Genomic DNA, 22,952 nt, shown 5'->3' with positions numbered 1-22,952 from the left:
ACACACACTCTATTTCCTTCTGAATAGTTATATACTGTAACTGTACTAGGACACTCACTGTCACTGTTCATAGGCTACTAGCTCCTGCGTGTGCGTGCACTCACTGTCTGTGTACTGTACACACACTCTATTTCCTTCTGAATAGTTATATTCTGTAACTGTACTAGGAAACTCACTCACTGACACTGTTCATAGGCTACTAGCTCCTGCGTGTGCGTGCACTCACTGTCTGTGTACTGTAGTGTACACACACTCTATTTCCTTCTGAATAGTTATATACTGTAACTGTACTAGGACACTCACTGTCACTGTTCATTGGCTACTAGCTCCTGCGTGTGCGTGCACTCACTGTCTGTGTACTGTAGTGTACACACACTCTATTTCCTTCTGAATAGTTATATACTGTAACTGTACTAGGACACTCACTGTCACTGTTCATAGGCTACTAGCTCCTGCGTGTGCGTGCACTCACTGTCTGTGTACTGTAGTGTACACACACTCTATTTCCTTCTGAATAGTTATATACTGTAACTGTACTAGGACACTCACTGTCACTGTTCATAGGCTACTAGCTCCTGCGTGTGCGTGCACTCACTGTCTGTGTACTGTACACACACTCTATTTCCTTCTGAATAGTTATATTCTGTAACTGTACTAGGAAACTCACTCACTGACACTGTTCATAGGCTACTAGCTCCTGCGTGTGCGTGCACTCACTGTCTGTGTACTGTAGTGTACACACACTCTATTTCCTTCTGAATAGTTATATACTGTAACTGTACTAGGACACTCACTGTCACTGTTCATTGGCTACTAGCTCCTGCGTGTGCGTGCACTCACTGTCTGTGTACTGTAGTGTACACACACTCTATTTCCTTCTGAATAGTTATATACTGTAACTGTACTAGGACACTCACTGTCACTGTTCATAGGCTACTAGCTCCTGCGTGTGCGTGCACTCACTGTCTGTGTACTGTAGTGTACACACACTCTATTTCCTTCTGAATAGTTATATACTGTAACTGTACTAGGACACTCACTGTCACTGTTCATAGGCTACTAGCTCCTGCGTGTGCGTGCACTCACTGTCTGTGTACTGTACACACAGTCTATTTCCTTCTGAATAGTTATATTCTGTAACTGTACTAGGAAACTCACTCACTGACACTGTTCATACGCTACTAGCTCCTGCGTGTGCGTGCACTCACTGTCTGTGTACTGTAGTGTACACACACTCTATTTCATTCTGAATAGTTATATACTGTAACTGTACTAGGACACTCACTGTCACTGTTCATAGGCTACTAGCTCCTGCGTGTGCGTGCACTCACTGTCTGTGTACTGTACACACACTCTATTTCCTTCTGAATAGTTATATACTGTAACTGTACTAGGACACTCACTGTCACTGTTCATAGGCTACTAGCTCCTGCGTGTGCGTGCACTCACTGTCTGTGTACTGTACACACACTCTATTTCCTTCTGAATAGTTATATTCTGTAACTGTACTAGGACACTCACTCACTGACACTGTTCATAGGCTACTAGCTCCTGCGTGTGCGTGCACTCACTGTCTGTGTACTGTAGTGTACACACACTCTATTTCCTTCTGAATAGTTATATACTGTAACTGTACTAGGACACTCACTGTCACTGTTCATAGGCTACTAGCTCCTGCGTGTGCGTGCACTCACTGTCTGTGTACTGTAGTGTACACACACTCTATTTCCTTCTGAATAGTTATATACTGTAACTGTACTAGGACACTCACTGTCACTGTTCATAGGCTACTAGCTCCTGCGTGCGAGTGCACTCACTGTCTGTGTACTGTAGTGTACACACACTCTATTTCCTTTTGAATAGTTATATACTGTAACTGTACTAGGACACTCACTGTCACTGTTCATAGGCTACTAGCTCCTGCGTGTGCGTGCACTCACTGTCTGTGTACTGTAGTGTACACACACTCTATTTCCTTCTGAATAGTTATATACTGTAACTGTACTAGGACACTCACTGTCACTGTTCATAGGCTACTAGCTCCTGCGTGTGAGTGCACTCACTGTCTGTGTACTGTAGTGTACACACACTCTATTTCCTTTTGAATAGTTATATACTGTAACTGTACTAGGACACTCACTGTCACTGTTCATAGGCTACTAGCTCCTGCGTGTGCGTGCACTCACTGTCTGTGTACTGTACACACACTCTATTTCCTTCTGATTACTGATTGATTATTGTAATTTCTGGTTGTACTTACTGTTACTACTTACTGTACTAGTAGGGACACTCAGTCACTGTTCATAGGCTAGCTCCTGCGTGTGCGTGCACTCACTCACTGTCTGTGTACACACACTCTATTTCCTTGTGATTATTACTACTGATTATTGTAACTTCTAGTTGTACTTCCTGACTCTGTAACTACTTACTTACTGTACTAGACACTCACTCAGTCACCTGTCCCACCAACCCACTCCATTAAAGTACCCCACTTTTCACCCGCCCTTTTAAAAAACTTTTGTGTTTACGCCCAAAACATCGAAGATGTCTGGAAGTGGCAGCCAGCGTGGTTTGGGCAAGGGGAAGGGCAGCAAGGGAATCAGGAGGAGAGGGAGCAGCATTGTGGCAAGCCGCGGGCGCGGCCGCGCCACCATGCACAGTTCCGCAGCAGCAGCGTCAGTGGCTAACATTCCTCCTATAGCCACTGGCCGTGGACGCCTTGGGCGCCGCCCAGCAGGAGCATCTGCAACTCACGCTGCAGAGACACAGCAGCAGCAGCGTGTAGCACCTGCTCCGATTTTCCTCCAGCCGGGTCGGAAACGTCCCATTGAGGAAAAGGATGCAGACACTGTGGTGCAACTGATGACGGAGGATGAGCAGCCCGCCATCAGCTCTGCATCCGAGGCCTCCACCCTCACCACCACCACCACCACCACCCCTGTTCGCAGCAGCCGCCCAGCAGGGCCTGGGGAGGAGGCCAGTTCACCGTCACTCGCCGACCTGTCATTCAGCAGTCTTTTGACCCCAGGCATCATGAGTAAATTGTCTGCTGTTGTTGGCGATCTTGAGGAGGAGATGCTGATGGGCACTTTGGGGGATGAGGGATTGGACAGCAAGACTGGCGACAGTAAAGCAGCCCATCCATGCATCAGGAGAGGAGTTTGGGGGGTCATCATCCCAGCAGGACATGTTTCAGGAGGGGGAGGATGATGATGACACGGTGACAGACAGAGACTGGGTGCCACCAGCTCCAGGGGATGTCGTCATCAGCAGCTCTGAGGAGGAGGAGGAGGAGGATGCGCTTGTGGGCCTTGCAAGGAGGCGCATCATTGCAAGCATTGGCAGCAGTAGGCAGGTCCCCCAGCCTGCTGGTGTCTCAGGCTCAGCAGCAGCATCTGCCAGTACCACCACCAGCCGCACCCAAGCCCCCCCCCAACCACCACAGGGAGACAGGCAGCAGCGGTTCCATGCCGTAGGGGGTTGTTTTTGTCACCAATCTGGCGCTTTTTCACCATGCCCACAGTGTACAGCAAGTACGCCACTTGCAACCACTGTCAGCGGAAGTTGAGCAGAGGTGCAGACCCCTTAAAGTTCAGCACCAGCTCGCTCATCAACCACCTTGCTGCAAAACATTTCCACCAGCATGAGGAGTTCCAGAGGCTGAAGGCATCTGGTGCTGGCAGTGGCACCACACCCATCACTGCACAGCCTTCAGCAGCAGCAGCAGCAGCAACAGCAGCCACCCGCCCTCCTGCTCCTCCAGCAGCACCAGCAGGAGTGCGGAAACGCACTGCTCCTCCCCCCTCTGCAACTCCTGCCGCCGACACTGAGGCCTGTTCTGGCAGCCAGTCCTCAGTGGCCTCCTCTGCTGTGTCTGCTGATTCCCGTGCCAGAAAAAGGCCACGCCAGAGCCTTTTGAGCGAGTCCTTCCAGGGGGTGGTTAGGGCTCTGCCTCCCAGCAGCCGTCGCGTGCGGCAGCTGAACGGCTTGCTGGCACGGGCCATGTGCTCCCAACTCCTGCCGTACACGCTCGTGCAGGAGGGGAGCGACATTCGTGCGCTGCTTGCTTGCGCAGCCCCAGACTGGCAGCTCCCCAGCAGACACTTCTTCGCCCGCAAGGCCATTCCTGCACTGCACCGCTTTGTGATGGCCAATGTGGAGCGAGGGCTGGAGCACGCGGTTGGTGAAAGGGTCCACGTCACCATGGACTCCTGGAGCAGCCGCTTTGGGACAGGCCGCTACCTGTCCTTCACTGTCCACTGGGTCAGCTTGGTGGAAGGGGGTGAGGATGGGAGAGCAGCAGCGGGCACAGCAGCAGCAGCAACACAGTGGGTGGTGCCACCCCGCAGGGTCAGGGGAACTGCAGCAGGTTCCTCCGATCCTCTGCCATCCTCCGGCACACCTGGCCAAACCCCCCGCCTCAGCAGCAGCGTGAAGGCCCGCCACTGCCAAGCGCTGCTGCACTTGGTCAGCCTTGGGAAGACCAAGCTGACGGCAACCCACGTGTTGGCCAAACTCCAGGAGCAGGAGAGGATTTGGCTGACCCCCAGAGGCCTCAGAGTCGGAGAGGTGGTGGCCGACAATGGGGCCAATCTGGTTGCCGCAATAGACAGGGGAAACCTGACCCACATCCCCTGTCTTGCCCACGTGCTGAACCTGGTGGTGCAAAAGTTCTTGCGCACCTACCAGGGGATGGGCGAACTGCTGGAAACGGCAAGGAACGTTGTGCGTCACTTCCGGCGCTCGGCTGCAGCCTGTGCGAGCCTGGAAGACGTGCAAAAGGAGCTGGAGCTGCCACGCCATCGGCTGATCCTTGACGTTCCGACTCGCTGGAACTCCACCCTGGTGATGTTGGAGCGTCTGATTGAACAGAAGCACGCTGTCAACCAGTACCTTGCCCTGGCCACTGTTTCTGCCGCTCGGAGAAGGGACAAGACCAGCAACATCCCGTCCATCGTCCCCGATGATGACTGGAGGCACATGCAGCAGGTGTGCTTAGTGCTGGCTCCCTTTCTGCAGGCCACTAACATGGTGAGCAGGGACCATGCTATGGTCTGCGAGTGGGTGCCCCTGGTTTGTCTGCTGAACAGGGCCCTCGATGCTTTGCTGGAACAGGGAGCGGCAGCCTTGGACCAGCAGGAGCGGCAAGCAGCTGCACAGTCCACCTCTGAGGGGGAGGAGGAGGAGGACTTGGTGGAGGTCCCTGACCTTGCTGCTGATGAGGGGAGCAGCACAGCGCAGCTGAGTTGGTGCGGGGGTGGAGAGAGGATGAGGCTGACGAGGCAGAGGAGGAGGATAAGGACAGCACTGCCATCGATGTGCCAGCACACGTTGCCCGCCTCTTCCCAATGGCAGCGCACATGCTGGCGTGCCTGCGCAAGGACCCCAGGGTGATCCAGATGAAGCAGAGGGAGGACATCTGGATCAGCATGATGTTGGACCCACGCCTCAAGGGGAAGTTGAGCCAGTTCCTGCCACCTGCAGGAGGAGACCCAGCGCAACAAATAAGGAGCTTGCAGCAGGCCCTTGTTGAGTGCTTGGATGAAGCCTTCCCCCAGCCTTCCACCCCCACTGTCCAGCAGCCAGCACAGAGGCAGCAGCAGGTGCCTGCATCCAGCAGCAAGCACCCCACAGACCTGCTGTCTCTCAGCCACGAGCTCTACAGGACTGTAGAGGCTCCGGCAGCAGTGACTAGAGAGGAGGTGCATGCAGCAGCATCCTCCTCCGGTCACAGCCAGCGCCTGACCCGCATGGTGGCTGACTACATGGGGTCCTACAGCGGGCTTGACAGCGATGCCCCTGTTGATCCCATGGAGTATTGGGTCAAGCGCCTGGAGATCTGGAGCGAGCTGGCGCAGTACGCCCTGGAAGTGCTGTCCTGCCCCCCTTCCAGCGTGCTGTCCGAGCGCTGCTTCAGTACAGCTGGTGGCGTGGTCACCGAGAAACGCTCACGTCTGTCTCACAAGTCTGTGGACAGACTGACGTTTCTCAAGATGAACCAGGCGTGGGTGGAAGGCGAGTTCCTGGCCCCTGTTGTCGGCGAGAGGGGGACATGAACTGGCTGCCGGAACTTAGAACCATTGTTAATGTGCCTTACCACCCTTTATCACCTCCTGGCTCCTGCTCACTAAGCCAGCCTGGTTCACTTTAACTATTACGTCGCCTGCAGCCACACATTTTACAACTACAGTGGGCTGCTGTGTACTGCCCTTCTGCTGTCTGTCTGTGTTTCCCACTGCCAGGGTACACAGATTTACATTCTGCTGCCACTCTGCCACCAGCTATTACGTCAAAAAATAGCTATATCTGTGTAATTGGTTGTAAAACCAAAACTACAAAACCATAAAAAAAAAAAAGGTTTAATTTTTCTGAGGTGCCCGGGTTGAAATCTGTGTTGTCCCAGTTGTGTATTGGACACGATGTGGGCTGTACGACCGCTGTCTGGGACCTCCTGTTGTGTTTATTTACAGCCCTGGTATCACCTGCTAGGTACCAGGGCTATTATGTCACGCTGCCTGCCTGCTGCCACACTCACACTACTCCTCCATTCCTCCTGCTGCTGCTGCTGTCTGCCTGTGTTTCCCACTGCCAGGGTACACAGAATTACATTCTGCTGCCACTCTGCCACCAGCTATTACGTCAAAAAATAGCTATATCTGTGTAATTGGTTGTAAAACCAAAACTACAAAACCATAAAAAAAAAAAAAAAGGTTTAATTTTTCAGAGGTGCCCGGGTTGAAAGCTGTGTTGTCCCAGTTGTGTATTGGACACAATGTGGGCTGCACGACCGCTGTCTGGGACCTCCTGTTGTGTTTATTTACAGCCCTGGTATCACCCGCTAGGTACCAGGGCTATTATGTCACGCTGCCTGCCTGCTGCCACACTCACACTACTCCTCCATTCCTCCTGCTGCTGCTGCTGTCTGTCTGTGTTTCCCACTGCCAGGGTACACAGAATTACATTCTGCTGCCACTCTGCCACCAGCTATTACGTCAAACAATAGCTGCTCACATTACTCCTCCATTCCTCCTGCTGCTGCTGCTGTCGGTCTGTGTTTCCCACTGCCAGGGTACACAGAATTACATTCTGCTGCCACTCTGCCACCAGCTATTACGTCAAAAAATAGCTATATCTGTGTAATTGGTTGTAAAACCAAAACTACAAAACCATAAAAAAAAAAAGGTTTAATTTTTCAGAGGTGCCCGGGTTGAAAACTGTGTTGTCCCAGTTGTGTATTGGACACGATGTGGGCTGCACGACCGCTGTCTGGGACCTCCTGTTGTGTTTATTTACAGCCCTGGTATCACCCGCTAGGTACCAGGGCTATTATGTCACGCTGCCTGCCTGCTGCCACACTCACACTACTCCTCCATTCCTCCTGCTGCTGCTGCTGTCTGTCTGTGTTTCCCACTGCCAGGGTACACAGAATTACATTCTGCTGCCACTCTGCCACCAGCTATTACGTCAAACAATAGCTGCTCACATTACTCCTCCATTCCTCCTGCTGCTGCTGCTGTCGGTCTGTGTTTCCCACTGCCAGGGTACACAGAATTACATTCTGCTGCCACTCTGCCACCAGCTATTACGTCAAAAAATAGCTATATATCTGTGTAATTTGTTTTACAAACAAAACCAAAAAACCATAAAAAAAAAAAGGTTTAATTTTTCAGAGGTGCCCGGGTTGAAAACTGTGTTGTCCCAGTTGTGTATTGGACACGATGTGGGCTGCACGACCGCTGTCTGGGACCTCCTGTTGTGTTTATTTACAGCCCTGGTATCACCCGCTAGGTACCAGGGCTATTATGTCACGCTGCCTGCCTGCTGCCACACTCACACTACTCCTCCATTCCTCCTGCTGCTGCTGCTGTCTGCCTGTGTTTCCCACTGCCAGGGTACACAGAATTACATTCTGCTGCCACTCTGCCACCAGCTATTACGTCAAAAAATAGCTATATCTGTGTAATTGGTTGTAAAACCAAAACTACAAAACCATTAAAAAAAAAAGGTTTAATTTTTCAGAGGTGCCCGGGTTGAAAACTGTATTGTCCCAGTTGTGTATTGGACACGATGTGGGCTGCACGACCGCTGTCTGGGACCTCCTGTTGTGTTTATTTACAGCCTTGGTATCACCCGCTAGGTACCAGGGCTATTATGTCACGCTGCCTGCCTGCTGCCACACTCACACTACTCCTCCATTCCTCCTGCTGCTGCTGCTGTCTGCCTATGTTTCCCACTGCCAGGGTACACAGAATTACATTCTGCTGCCACTCTGCTACCAGCTATTACGTCAAACAATAGCTGCTCACATTACTCCTCCATTCCTCCTGCTGCTGCTGCTGTCGGTCTGTGTTTCCCACTGCCAGGGTACACAGAATTACATTCTGCTGCCACTCTGCCACCAGCTATTACGTAAAAAAATAGATATATCTGTGTAATTGGTTTTAAAACCAAAACTACAAAACCATTAAAAAAAAAAAAAAAAGGTTTAATTTTTCAGAGGTGCCCGGGTTGAAAACTGTGTTGTCCCAGTTGTGTATTGGATACGATGTGGGCTGCACGACCGCTGTCTGGGACCTCCTGTTGTGTTTATTTACAGCCCTGGTATCACCCGCTAGGTACCAGGGCTATTATGTCACGCTGCCTGCCTGCTGCCACACTCACACTACTCCTCCATTCCTCCTGCTGCTGCTGCTGTCGGTCTGTGTTTCCCACTGCCAGGGTACACAGAATTACATTCTGCTGCCACTCTGCCACCAGCTATTACGTCAAAAAATAGCTATATATCTGTGTAATTTGTTTTACAAACAAAACCAAAAAACCATAAAAAAAAAAAAGGTTTAATTTTTCAGAGGTGCCCGGGTTGAAAACTGTGTTGTCCCAGTTGTGTATTGGACACGATGTGGGCTGCACGACCGCTGTCTGGGACCTCCTGTTGTGTTTATTTACAGCCCTGGTATCACCCGCTAGGTACCAGGGCTATTATGTCACGCTGCCTGCCTGCTGCCACACTCACACTACTCCTCCATTCCTCCTGCTGCTGCTGCTGTCTGCCTGTGTTTCCCACTGCCAGGGTACACAGAATTACATTCTGCTGCCACTCTGCCACCAGCTATTACGTCAAAAAATAGCTATATCTGTGTAATTGGTTGTAAAACCAAAACTACAAAACCATTAAAAAAAAAAGGTTTAATTTTTCAGAGGTGCCCGGGTTGAAAACTGTATTGTCCCAGTTGTGTATTGGACACGATGTGGGCTGCACGACCGCTGTCTGGGACCTCCTGTTGTGTTTATTTACAGCCTTGGTATCACCCGCTAGGTACCAGGGCTATTATGTCACGCTGCCTGCCTGCTGCCACACTCACACTACTCCTCCATTCCTCCTGCTGCTGCTGCTGTCTGCCTATGTTTCCCACTGCCAGGGTACACAGAATTACATTCTGCTGCCACTCTGCTACCAGCTATTACGTCAAACAATAGCTGCTCACATTACTCCTCCATTCCTCCTGCTGCTGCTGCTGTCGGTCTGTGTTTCCCACTGCCAGGGTACACAGAATTACATTCTGCTGCCACTCTGCCACCAGCTATTACGTAAAAAAATAGATATATCTGTGTAATTGGTTGTAAAACCAAAACTACAAAACCATTAAAAAAAAAAAAAAAGGTTTAATTTTTCAGAGGTGCCCGGGTTGAAAACTGTGTTGTCCCAGTTGTGTATTGGATACGATGTGGGCTGCACGACCGCTGTCTGGGACCTCCTGTTGTGTTTATTTACAGCCCTGGTATCACCCGCTAGGTACCAGGGCTATTATGTCACGCTGCCTGCCTGCTGCCACACTCACCCTACTCCTCCATTCCTCCTGCTGCTGCTGCTGCCTGCCTGTGTTTCCCACTGCCAGGGTACACAGAATTAAATTCTGCTGCCACTCTGCCACCAGCTATTACGTCAAAAAATAGCTATATATCTGTGTAATGTGTTTTACAAACAAAACCAAAAGAACCATACAAAAAAAGGTTTAATTTTTCTGAGGTGCCCGGGTTGAAAACTGTGTTGTCCCAGTTGTGTATTGGACACGATGTGGGCTGCACGACCGCTGTCTGGGACCTCCTGCCTGCTGTGTTTATTTACAGCCCTGGTATCACCGCTAGGTACCAGGGCTATTATGTCACGCTGCCTGCCTCATTGACTGCCTGCTGCCACACACTCATCCTCCTCCTCCTGCTGCTGAATTTACCTCCTGCTGTCTGTGTGTTTCCACTGCCAGGGAGCACATACAATGGCGCTTCCAACATGCGTGCGCCACCAGCTATTTGTTACGTTCAAAAATAGCTGCATTTCTTTAAAAAAAAAATTGAAAAGAGAAATAAGTGAAGAAGAAGAAGACGATATAGAAAAAGAAGGAGAAGAAGAAGAAGGAGAAGAAAAAGAAGAAGAAGAAGATGAAGAAGAAGGAGAAGAAGATGAAGAAGAAGAAAATGAAGAAGAAGAAGAAGAAGAAGATGAAGAAGATGAAGAAGAAGAAGATGAAGAAGATGAAGAAGAAGAAGATGGAGAAGATGAAGAAGATGAAGAAGATGAAGAAGAAGAAGAAGAAGATGAAGAAGATGATGAAGAAGAAGAAGAAAAAGATGAAGAAGAAGAAGATGAAGAAGATGAAGAAGAAGATGAAGAAGATCAAGAAGAAGAAGATGAAGAAGATGAAGAAGAAGAAGATGGAGAAGATGAAGAAGAAGAAGATGAAGAAGAAGAAGAAGAAGATGAAGAAGATGAAGAAGAAGAAGAAGAAGAGGAAGAAGAAGAAGATGAAGAAGATGAAGAAGAAGATGAAGAAGATGAAGAAGAAGAATATGAAGAAGAAGAAGATGATGATGAAGAAGATGAAGAAGATGAAGAAGAAGAAGAAGATGAAGAAGAAGAAGACAATATAGAAGAAGAAGAAGAAGATATAGAAGAAGAAGATATAGAAGAAGATATAGAAGAAGAAGAAGAAGATATAGAAGATAAATAATAAGAAGAAGAAGTATATACAGTACTGAACAAAATTCTGGACACAACTTCTCTTTCCACCTTTTTTTTTTAAAGGAACATCCCCACATAATCACTTGCTGTTGTTACTTGGAAAAAAAAGATGTTTCTTGCATCATTCACCCTCAAAACAAGTGTTGGAAGCTATTTAAGGCCAATTCGAATAGTCAGCTCGAATAATGAGCTCAAATACCGACTCGAATAGTGAGCTCGAAGTCCGAGGTCGAATCGAATAGTAAAAATTATTCGACTGACCTCGAATAATTTACTATTCGAATTCGACCAAACTCGAATTTTAAAAAGGGGTATTTGAGCACCACTGCACACACACACACACACACACACACACACACACACACACACACACACACACGCACACACACACACACACACACACAGACACACACACACACACACACATACACACCACACACACACACCACACACACACACACACATATATATACAGTATATATACACACACACACTGCACACACACACACTGTACACACTGTACACACACACACTGTACACACGCGTGCACACACACACACACACTGTACACACAGACACACACCACACACACACACACACACACACACACACACACACACACACACACACACACACACACACACACACACACACACACACACACACTGTACACACGCACGCACACACACACTGTACACACAGACACACACCACACACACACACACACACACACACACGTACACACTGTACACACACGCACACACTCACACACACTGTACACACGCACGCACACACACACTGTACACACACACACACACACACACACACACACTGTACACACGCACGCACACACACACTGTACACACAGACACACACCACACACACACACACACACACACACACACACGCTGTACACACACACACACAAACACACACAAACACACACACACAGTACACACACACATACACACACACACACACACACACACACACCACTCACACACACACTGTACACACACACACACACACACACAAACACACACACACTCACACACATCACACACACACACACAGTACACACACACACACACAGTACACACATACACACAAGCACACACACCACACACACTGTACACACACACACACACACACACGCGCACACACTCACACACACTGTACACACACACACACACACGCTGTACACACACACACACACACAAACACACACACACACAAACACAGTACACACACACACACACACACACACACACACCACTCACACACACACTGTACACACACACACAAACACACACTCACACACATCACATACACACACACAGTACACACACACACACACACACACACACACACACAGTACACACAAGCACACACACCACACACACACACACACTGTACGCACACACTGTGCATACACACACACACACACACACATAAGCACACACACACACACACACACACATAAGCACACACACATACACACAGGTCCAGGTATTCGGGCTGGATTCCCCAGGTACCATAAAACAATAGCCACTCTGACTCAACCCCATCCCAGCACATAAATTAACCAAAGCCTCCCCAGGTACAAAAATTAGATAGCCAGGTGCCTTTAGATTAAATACATTTTTAAAGCAAGTTGGTTTATTATAATTGTAGAATTAGAATTGTAGAAGTTGGTTTGTAATTGTAGAAGCATACAAAGCAAAATTATTTAAGGAATAAAACAATGTTGTTGAGAAAATACAGTAACACAAACAGATATGTCTGGTACGGATGTTACATAACTAAGAAGTCAACGTATGTGCAGACATAAAGCACTCAAGGCTTGTTTACACTAAGGACATTTTTACCCTTTTTTCAAGCGCCAACTATTTTCAAAATCGCCCATAAAACGCTTGGGCAATGAATATCTATGAGAAGGTTATATATCACAAAATTGCTTTGTGGAGTATTTTCCGAGTCAAAGAGTTCACTTCCTGACTTGCGTCAGGGAGGGAATTACAAAACCGCTCTGGAAATCGCTTAGAAAAGTACTTTTCCCAGAAATGCAGTGGAGCGCTGGAAGGGGGGGGGGGAAGAGCACAAAAATGCAAAATGCTTGCATCTGCGTTTTGAATTTTAGGTGTGAATGAGGCCTCAGAGAAGAGCAAAAAGCCAGGAAGTTTAGCAGTAAGATTCAAGAATCAGGGAGCCATAAGCCTCCAGATAAAACAAACAAGTAGTCACATGCATCCAGCTAAAACAATTAAGTAACCAAATGGCTCAAGATAGAACGATTAAAGGGAACCATCAACAGTGCTGCCAGGAAACTGGCATTTTTTACAAGGAAATAATTATGTCTCCATATCCCTCCCACCTCGTGTTCCCTTTAAGTAGCCAGCTTACCCCTATAGCCAGCTTACCCCTATAAGGTAGCCATGTGAGTCCCAGATTGCAGTGCTAGGAAACCATTGATGATGATTATAATCCCTTCCACTGATTAGCTGACCATATGTGCCCCCAATTAGCAGTGGTGGCCACACACGATACAATAAAATGATCCGATTTTACGGCAATTCGATAAATATGATCAGATCTCCCGAAAAAAATCGAAAACTTTTTTTTTTCATTCGACTGAAAAATCCGATCAGATTTCCCGTTTTCTTCTATTTTGATCAATCCGGAATGCCAGATATTTTTCTTCAAATGTTCTAAAGATTGTATGGTGTGTGTTAGATTGTCAATTTATTAATATACACACCCCAGCAATTTTCTATGAGTTTCCAATCATTTCTATCATAATTGGGGAAACATTGAACATAGGTGTGGTACATTGGTCAGATTTTTGAAATGTTACAATCAGTTAGAAAAATTGATTGCAATTCTTGAATTGAACAGATATTTAAAAAATGGTATGGTGTGTGGCCACCTTTAGATAGTCCTGTGAGTCCCCCAATCAGCATAGTTACATAGTTCTTTTGGTTGAAAAAAGACATACGTCCATCGAGTATTAGGTAGTCAGATGTGCCCCCAAATGTATTAAGTAGACAGATTATTATTCCAGTATTTGTAAAGCACTTCTTTCCTGTTGGACTCAATGCGCTGGCGGGCAGCCACTAGAGAGCACTCAGGAGGAAGTAGCAGTGTTAGGCCAGAGCTGCAGCCACTAGAGAGCACTCAGGAGGAAGTAGCAGTGTTAGGCCAGAGCTGCAGCCACTAGAGAGCACTCAGGAGGAAGTAGCAGTGTTAGGCCAGAGCTGCAGCCACTAGGGGGTGCTCTATAGGCAGTAGCAGTGTTAGACCAGAGCTGCAGCCACTAGAGAGCACTCAGGAGGAAGTAGCAGTGTTAGGCCAGAGCTGCAGCCACTAGAGAGCACTCAGGAGGTAGTAGCAGTGTTAGGCTAGAGCTGCAGCCACTAGGGGGTTCTCTATAGGCAGTAGCAGTGTTAGGCCAGAGCTGCAGCCACTAGAGAGCACTCAGGAGGCAGTAGCAGTGTTAGGCCAGAGCTGCAGCCACTAGGGGGAGCTCTATAGGCAGAAGTAGTGTTAGGCCAGAGCTGCAGCCACTAGGGTGTGCTCTATAGGCAGTAGCAGTGTTAGGCCAGAGCTGCAGCCACTAGGGGGGCTCTATAGGCAGTAGCAGTGTTAGGCCTGAGCTGCAGCCACTAGGGGGCGCTCTATAGGCAGTAGCAGTGTTAGGCCAGAGCTGCAGCCACTAGAGAGCACTCAGGAGGTAGTAGCAGTGTTAGGCCAGAGCTGCAGCCACTAGAGAGCACTCAGGAGGTAGTAGCAGTGTTAGGCCAGAGCTGCAGCCACTAGAGAGCACTCAGGAGGTAGTAGCAGTGTTAGGCCAGAGCTGCAGCCACTAGAGAGCACTCAGGAGGTAGTAGCAGTGTTAGGCCAGAGCTGCAGCCACTAGAGAGCACTCAGGAGGTAGTAGCAGTGTTAGGCCAGAGCTGCAGCCACTAGAGAGCACTCAGGAGGTAGTAGCAGTGTTAGGCCAGAGCTGTAGCCACTAGAGAGCACTCAGGAGGTAGTAGCAGTGTTAGGCCAGAGCTGTGGTCACTAGAGAGCACTCAGGGGGTATTAGCAGTGTTAGGCCAGAGCTGCAGCCACTAGGGGGCTCTATAGGCAGTAGCAGTGTTAGGCCAGAGCTGCAGCCACTAGAGATCACTCAGGGGGTAGTAGCAGTGTTAGGCCAGAGCTGCAGCCACTAGAGAGCACTCAGGGGGTAGTAGCAGTGTTAGGCTAGAGCTGCAGCCACTAGGGGGCTCTATAGGCAGTAGCAGTGTTAGGCCAGAGCTGCAGCCACTAGAGATCACTCAGGGCGTAGTAGCAGTGTTAGGCCAGAGCTGCAGCCACTAGAGAGCACTCAGGGGGTAGTAGCAGTGTTAGGCTAGAGCTGCAGCCACTAGGGGGCTCTATAGGCAGTAGCAGTGTTAGGCCAGAGCTGCAGCCACTAGGGGTGCACTCTATAGGCAGTAGCAGTGTTAGACCAGAGCTGCAGCCACTAGGGGGCGCTCTATAGGCAGTAGCTGTGTTAGGCCAGAGCTGCAGCCACTAGGGCACACTCTATAGGCAGTAGCAGTGTTAGGCCAGAGCTGCAGCCACTAGAGGGAGCTCTATAGGCAGTAGCTGTGTTAGGCCAGAGCTGCAGCCACTAGGGGGGCTCTATAGGTAGTAGCAGTGTTAGGCCAGAGCTGCAGCCACTAGAGAGCACTCAGGGGGTAGTAGCAGTGTTAGGCCAGAGCTGCAGCCACTAGGGGGCTCTATAGGCAGTAGCAGTGTTAGGCCAGAGCTGCAGCCACTAGGTGGCGCTCTATAGGCAGTATCAATGTTAGGGCAGAGCCGCAGCCACTAGAGAGCACTCAGGAGGTAGTAGCAGTGTTAGGCCAGAGCTGCAGCCACTAGAGAGCACTCAGGGGGTAGTAGCAATGTTAGGCCAGAGCTGCAGCCACTAGGGGGCTCTATAGGCAGTAGCAGTGTTAGGCCAGAGCTGCAGCCACTAGGTGGCGCTCTATAGGCAGTAGCAGTGTTAGGCCAGAGCTGCAGCCACTAGAGAGCACTCAGGAGGTAGTAGCAGTGTTAGGGAGTCTACTCCTTACTGAATAGGTACAGGCTTACTGAAATAGGAAGAGCCATGATTTAAAGGAATACTGTAGGGGGTGGGGGCGGGAAAAATGAGTTGAACTTACCCTGGGCTTCTAATGGTCCCCCGCAGACATCCCGTGTCCGTGCAGCCACTCACCAATGCTCCGTTTTCGCCTCCGGTTCACTTATGGAGTTTCAGACTTTAAAGTCTGAAAACTGCGTTGCCGTGTCCTCGCTCCTACTGATGTCACCAGGAATGTATAGTACAAGCCCGGTATGGTCTGTGCCTGCGCAGTACGCTCCTGGTGATATCAGCGGTAGCGAGGACACGGCAACGCAGGCGCAGTGGTTTTCAGACTTTAAAGTCAGAAATTCCAGAAGTGGAACGGAGGCGGGGCCGGAGCATCGGTGAGTGGCTGCGTGGGCACAGGACGTCTGCGGGGGACCATTAGAAGCCCCGGGTAAGTTAGCCAGTGGTATCCTCCTCTATTAGGTAGCCAGTCACAGCACCCAGTCTTAGTTAGCCAATGGTATCCCCCTGTATTATATAGCTAGTGGAAGCCCCCCCTCCCCTCCATATTGGCTAGCCAGTGGAAACCCCTAGTATTAGGTAGTGAGATATTCCGACCAGTATAGGTAGCCAGAGAAGCCCTCAGTATTAGGTAGCCAGAAATATTAGAAGGATAATAATTTATGGCTTTTAAAAGGGAACCAAGATGGCATCATCTATTTTCCTCCCATCACAGCTCTCCTCTAAAGAAATCAAGTGTATGCAGCAGTGGGTTACAGTTATTTGTGAGAGTAAGGACAACCACTATTTACCTCTTGCTCGTCTTTGCCGGATAGGTCTATTCTGATGGCGACGTACAAAATATGCAATGACTCCTACTAAGGCCACAGCACAAATGATTGCAGTAAAAATGGCGGCATATTTGGGTGACGTGTCATCTTCCTTTTTGTTGTACACCCCTGTAAAAACAAAATGCCATGTTTAAAAAAACGTGTCTGGAAGTTTGTTGAATTTTACTGTGTAGTAACACTTATGAGTACAGTTCTCTGTTGGCCCCTTAAAGTGCATAAAAATTGAAATTAATCTACTTCCTAGAATGGCCGGATACAGAAGTTTGGCCATTGTGCCCTAGTGTCTAGTACCCCTCCAATCCACACTGGAAGTTGTGCACATTAGTGATGTTACTTCCTGTTTACCTAATGAAGCTAGGAGGCAGTAAACAGAGGATGACACAGAACGGACAGAGGACAACACAGGACAGAGAGAGGGGGGCAGACAGAGGATGACACAGGAAGGACAGAGGGAGACACAGGGCAGAGAGAGGGGGGCAGACAGAGGATGACACAGGAAGGACAGAGGGAGACACAGGACAGAGAAAGGGGGACACAGGACAGAGAGAGGGGGGCAGACAGAGGATGACACAGGAAGGACAAAAGGAGACACAGGACAGAGAAAGGGGGACACAGTACAGAGAGAGGGGGGCAGACAGATTATGACACAGGAAGGACAGAGGGAGACACAGGACAGAGAAAGGGGGACACAGTACAGAGAGAGGGGGGCAGACAGAGGATGACACAGGAAGGACAGAGGGAGACACAGGACAGAGAAAGGGGGACACAGGACACAGAGAGGGGGAGGACAGAGGATGACACAGGAAGGACAGAGGGAGACAAAGGACAGAGAAAGGGGGGGCACAGGACAGAGAGAGGGGGCGGACAGAGGATGACACAGGAAGGACAGAGGGAGACACAGAACAGAGAAAGGGGGACACAGGATGGAGAGAGGAGGAAACAGGATGGAAAAAGATGGACATAGGAAGGATAGAGGGGGCAGACAGAGGGGGACAAAGGACAGAGAGAGGGGGGCATAGAATGAAAGAAGTTGGACCCAGGAAGGATAGAGGGGGACACAGGAAGGATAGAGGGGGACACAGGATGGACATAGATGGAAACAGGAAGGACAGAGGGGGACATAGGATGGACATAGATGGAAATAGAAAGGACAGAGGGGGACACAAGATGGAAAGAGGAGGACACAAAAGGTACAAGGGGGAGAAAATATTTAGAGCAGATTGGGGGGGGGGGGGGTCCATAAGAGATCCCTCCAGCATAGACGCACCAGGATAAGTACATATTTTTTTCCTGGTTTTATCCACTAAACCTAGGTGTGTCTTATGGTCCAGAGCGTCTTATAGTCCGAAAAATATGGTAATTCAAATATGTGATTGGTCCCGGTATTTTCGCAAAATACATTAAAATCACTGGCACTAAGTTTTGCAGTTAGTAGCAAAGCCCCTGTACTAGAATCCCCATAGTATGGACAAGGGCTCTGGGGGAGAGGGGGAGGTTTTGCTGCTCCTCTTTTCCAGAGCCCAACTTATCATGGACCATGCGGGCAGGAATAACTCAGGCTATGGAGCCCCATGCAGTCCACACTCTGCATTCTAGCTATACCAGCGTGCTTGGGTGTCAAGGGGTTACAGAAGTTTTGGAAGGGGGACATCTCGATCGCTACAGACGCACAGGCTGGGATAACAGTCCGCCACATGCTCAGCTAGTAATAAAATATGGCATATGGGGTATCATTTTACCTGGGGAAAAATGATGTGGGGTCCCCCCTAACCAGCATATTTAACCCATTGCCCTCATGCAGGCTGGGATAGCCAGAATGCAGAGCCCTGGCCGACTGGGGCTTCGCACCCTGAGCTATACCAGCCCGCATGGTCCATGGTATGGGGGGGCTCCGGGGGGGAGCGGCGGCCAAGCCTCCCCACGGAGCCCTTGTCCTATCTATGGACAAGAGGTTCTTCCCCACCTCTGGTGCCCCAGGAGGAGGTGGGGCAACGACTCCCTGGGGGGGTTCATGGTGGCATCTGGGAGTCCTCTTTAAGAAGGGGACCCCATACGCCTGCCCCCTCCCAGGAGAAATGAGTATAGGGGTACAAAGCACAACTTACCCATTTCCACAAAGGGTTAAATGAAATAAAAACACAACAACAAACAAAGTCCTTTAATATTCTTAATGAACCAGAAATACTTACCTGTACCTTTAAAAAAAAGTTCCCACTCCAATATCCTCTATCTTGCGATCTTGATTGAAGATCTCCGCCGGCCGCCACCACACACGCCGCCCCCGCCTAACTGCTCTCAACTATACTAAGTATAGCTGAGAGCAAAAGCATCTTTAAATTCCCCTCCAAGGCTCCCCATTGGTTCCTTAACAGACCATTGGGGATCAGGAGGATAATAAGGAACCAATGGGGAGCCTTAGAGGGAAATTTAAAGATGCTTTGCTCTCAGCTATACTAAGTATAGCTGAGAGCGCGTCCTATGCGGATGCTTTGCCACCGTCTCCCGCTGTCCTCCCTGCCTCTCACACCTGTCACCCTCACCCATGCTGGCACCCAGTGCACCCACGGGTGCACTGGGTGCCAGCATGGGTGTGGGTGACAGGTGTGGGAGGCAGGGAGGACAGCAGGAGCTGACTGTATAGCGTCCGCATAGGAGGAACTCTCAGCTATACTTAGTATAGCTGAGAGCTGTGGCGGGGAGCGGTATGTGGGGCAGCGGCCAGCGGTGATCTTAAATCAACTGTAACAGCACATTGCAAGATAGAGGATATTGGCATGGGACCTTTCCAAGGATATTGGCATGGGAACATTTTTTAAAGGTACAGGTAAGTATTGCTGGTTAACTAAGAATATTAAAATACTTTTCTTGTGGTTGTGTTTTTATTTCATTAAACTCTTTGTGGAAATGGGTAAGGGGTACTTTGTACCCCTATACTAATTTCTCCTGGTAAGGGGGGGCAGGCATCTGTGGTCCCCTTCTTAAAGGGGACTCCCAGATGCACCCATGAACCCCCCTCCAGGGAGTCGTCGTCCATGGATTGGACAAGGGCTCTGGGGGGAGGGGAAGGCTTGGCCGCCCCTCCCCCCAGAGCCCCCCATACCAGGAACCATGCGGGCTGGTATAGCTCAGGGTGCGAAACCCCAGACAGCTGGGGCTCCACATTCTGGCTATCCTTGCCTGCATGGGGAAAAGGAGTTAAATATGCTGGGTAGGGGGGACCCCACATCATTTTTTAAAAATATTCCCACACTCTGAACATAAAAAAAGATTAAAAAAAATAGGAAAAGATTATTTTTCCCCACTGTTCTTTTTAACATAACCTGCAAACTTGGTGTTTCTACCTTGTAAGGGGGCTTTGCTATTAACCGCTGAAGTAGGAGGGTTGCTGTATTAACTAACTGTCATTTATGCATTTAAATATATTAATTTTTCCTTTGAAATTTTAAATCAATTTTCTCAAAAACTAGAAGGTCTTTTTGAAATAAAAATGTCCTCTTGTTCCCACTATTCTTTTTAAGATATCCTGCAAATTTGGTGTTTCTACCATGTAAGGTTTTTTTTTGTTATTAACCACTAAAGTCGGCAGGTTTTTAAGGTGACAATCATGAATATTTTTTCCGTGATCATGGCCAAATACTTGGAATAACGGCAGAATTTGTGATTGACTGCTGTGATCGATTTCCAATCATGGATTCGGATCACGATGTCAGATAGTGAAAAAATGCTTGCGTGTGAATCACGGCTATGCCGGGATTATGGATTGTATCCGAGCCACACTAGTCCATGGAGGGTGAAGTTCCTATGGGCTCTGGTGACGTAAATCCCGGCCTGGGCATTGACTATTTTATGGTGGCATCCAATTAAATGATGTAAACAATATCTATAAATGCTGTAGTTAAATGGCCACCCCTAAGTTATATTAGGAATAGTCTATTAACTAGGGGTGGTCATAAATGCCGATTTCCAATTCTGTGGATTTTTGCAATCTGATTTGCGAGGAAAGTCTTTTTTTTATTATGTTATTAATAAAGATAGTTAATTATAATGCTTCTGAGTATTGGACCAATAAGAAAATGCTGAATTTTACCACAGTAATCGGAATACATGGAAATGTTAGGCTAATCACAGGACTCAGAAATACTCAGTATTATCCGGGTCTTGTGATTGGTCTAAAATTACCACGATAATCCATTTTTCACTGTAAAATTCTGCATTCTCTGATTGGTCCAAAGCTTCCCAGTTCTGTCATTGGGCTAACTATTAACTGAAAGGGTTTAGAAACCTGCATTTTGTTACAAAAATATAAAAATGTAACTTTTACTGTGGAATCATTTCATCTTATTGGACCAATAATGAGGCTATGGAAGCCTGGGTGGCCAAGTATTGCTATTATTGATTTATAAACGCCAACATATTCCATGTATCTATCCACATGGCTACTGAGGCCTCTTCTGTTGGGAACCATGTATTTCACCTCATCCACTTTATGTACTTTCTGGACAGATCACTCAACACTGTCTATAAATACAGATGTATGCTGGTTACTATAACCAACCACGCTGGATGAAGATTTACTGAACAAATGCCTTGGGCATAGCTATGTGCGTAACTACAGGGGAGCAGAACCTGCAACCACAGGGGGCCCAGATCTGTACGGGGACCCCAATTACTACTTCACTCCCTCCGATAAAGGGGTCCATCCTCCAGTTCAGGTGTTTTGTGGCTACACTTGTTAAGGGTGTGAAGATTATGATGGTCAAACTTGTGTTATGACCCTTGTGAGATGGGCCCCCAGGCTGTGAGGGTCACAAGGGGTTGGCAAGGAAACATTGGGGGGCCCCATCAAAGTGTTACAGGGGGCGGGGCATGATTTATAGTTATGCCCCTGTGTGGATATAATATAGGATGGACATTGGTTACTGCTTTTTAACCCATATCGTCACATATGTTCAACTGCAATTCACTTTCTCTGAAACGTGCGTCTGGCTGCACATTATACAATAAAAATTATGTGACCTAGGCTACAGATGTTTTTATATTGTTTATTTACCTGTCCAATAACACTATTCCACAGCAAAAGTTATGTTTTATGTTTATATAACTTAGGCATCTAAATCTTTATTATTTTTGGTTATTAGACCATTGATCCAGTTAAGTGATCTTGTTGTTGTTTATGAATGAAGACCTGGTGAGTTTATAACTCCAGACTGGTAAAAATAAAAAAGTGGTCATATGTAAAAATGGCCAAGAGAACTAAACCAAATCAAACAAAGCTCAAGATTTTGATAGGTCCTGGTCCAAGCTGCAAATTTTGCAAAAAAAAATACGTTAAAATTTGCACCAGATGAAAATTATTAGCATCTTACTGACCATAACTAGTCACATTTGTCTTTTTTTTTCTTATGAATATTGTGAGATCTGCAAATCATTTGGGCTTGATTCAGAGAAAAGAACTAACCTAGAAGTACCGGCGACTCGCTGCAAGTTTGTTTTTCTCTTAGCTCGCCATTTTCTTTATAAGACACAACACAGCACAGACTGATGTCTTTTTTGTCACTTGTTAATTCAATGGACCTTACGAGTTGATGTTTTTGCTTTTTTGGCATTTCTACACTTTCATAAACAGTTCTGTGCTCGTCCATCCATGAGATGTTGAAGTCGTTCTCATTTTCGACTTCCGCTTCACATACTAAAGATTGCTTTTCCTTGTAGATCGTTGGCTTGCAAGCCCCTAAGTAAAAATAACAAGTAATTGGTCATTCATTTACGTATAAAGAATGAAAACTATGTGTAATAAGTAGTTTTGATGTTTTAACCTCTGAACAATCTAAATATACGATGATTGGAGCTTTCTGCATGGCAAGGGCCCTGCCATGTTAGAGGGAATAATTATCTATATTGGATGTGACGCGATTGAGATATCAAAGCTATAGATAAATTATATATGTGATATTGATAAGACTGATTGAAAAGAAATCTTCTATTA

General features: G+C 48.0%; 1 protein-coding gene across 1 annotated transcript in view; it reads right to left on the bottom strand.

The window, feature by feature from the left end:
• Positions 1–22,952, bottom strand: part of LOC137541324 (uncharacterized) — a 177,401-nt gene that overhangs the window by 14,098 nt on the left and 140,351 nt on the right. Inside the window, exons 5-6 of the mRNA XM_068262572.1 lie at positions 22,425–22,697; positions 16,928–17,074 (exon numbers count right to left, since the gene is read on the bottom strand). Of these exons, the coding sequence (XP_068118673.1) occupies positions 16,928–17,074; positions 22,425–22,697 (420 nt within the window). The remainder of the gene's footprint in view (positions 1–16,927; positions 17,075–22,424; positions 22,698–22,952) is intronic.

The sequence above is a fragment of the Hyperolius riggenbachi genome, chromosome 12, assembly GCF_040937935.1.
Source record: "Hyperolius riggenbachi isolate aHypRig1 chromosome 12, aHypRig1.pri, whole genome shotgun sequence".
Lineage (NCBI taxonomy): Eukaryota > Metazoa > Chordata > Amphibia > Anura > Hyperoliidae > Hyperolius > Hyperolius riggenbachi.
The sequence above is the reverse complement of the archived record's forward strand: the minus strand, read 5'-3'. Positions and strand labels throughout refer to the sequence as shown.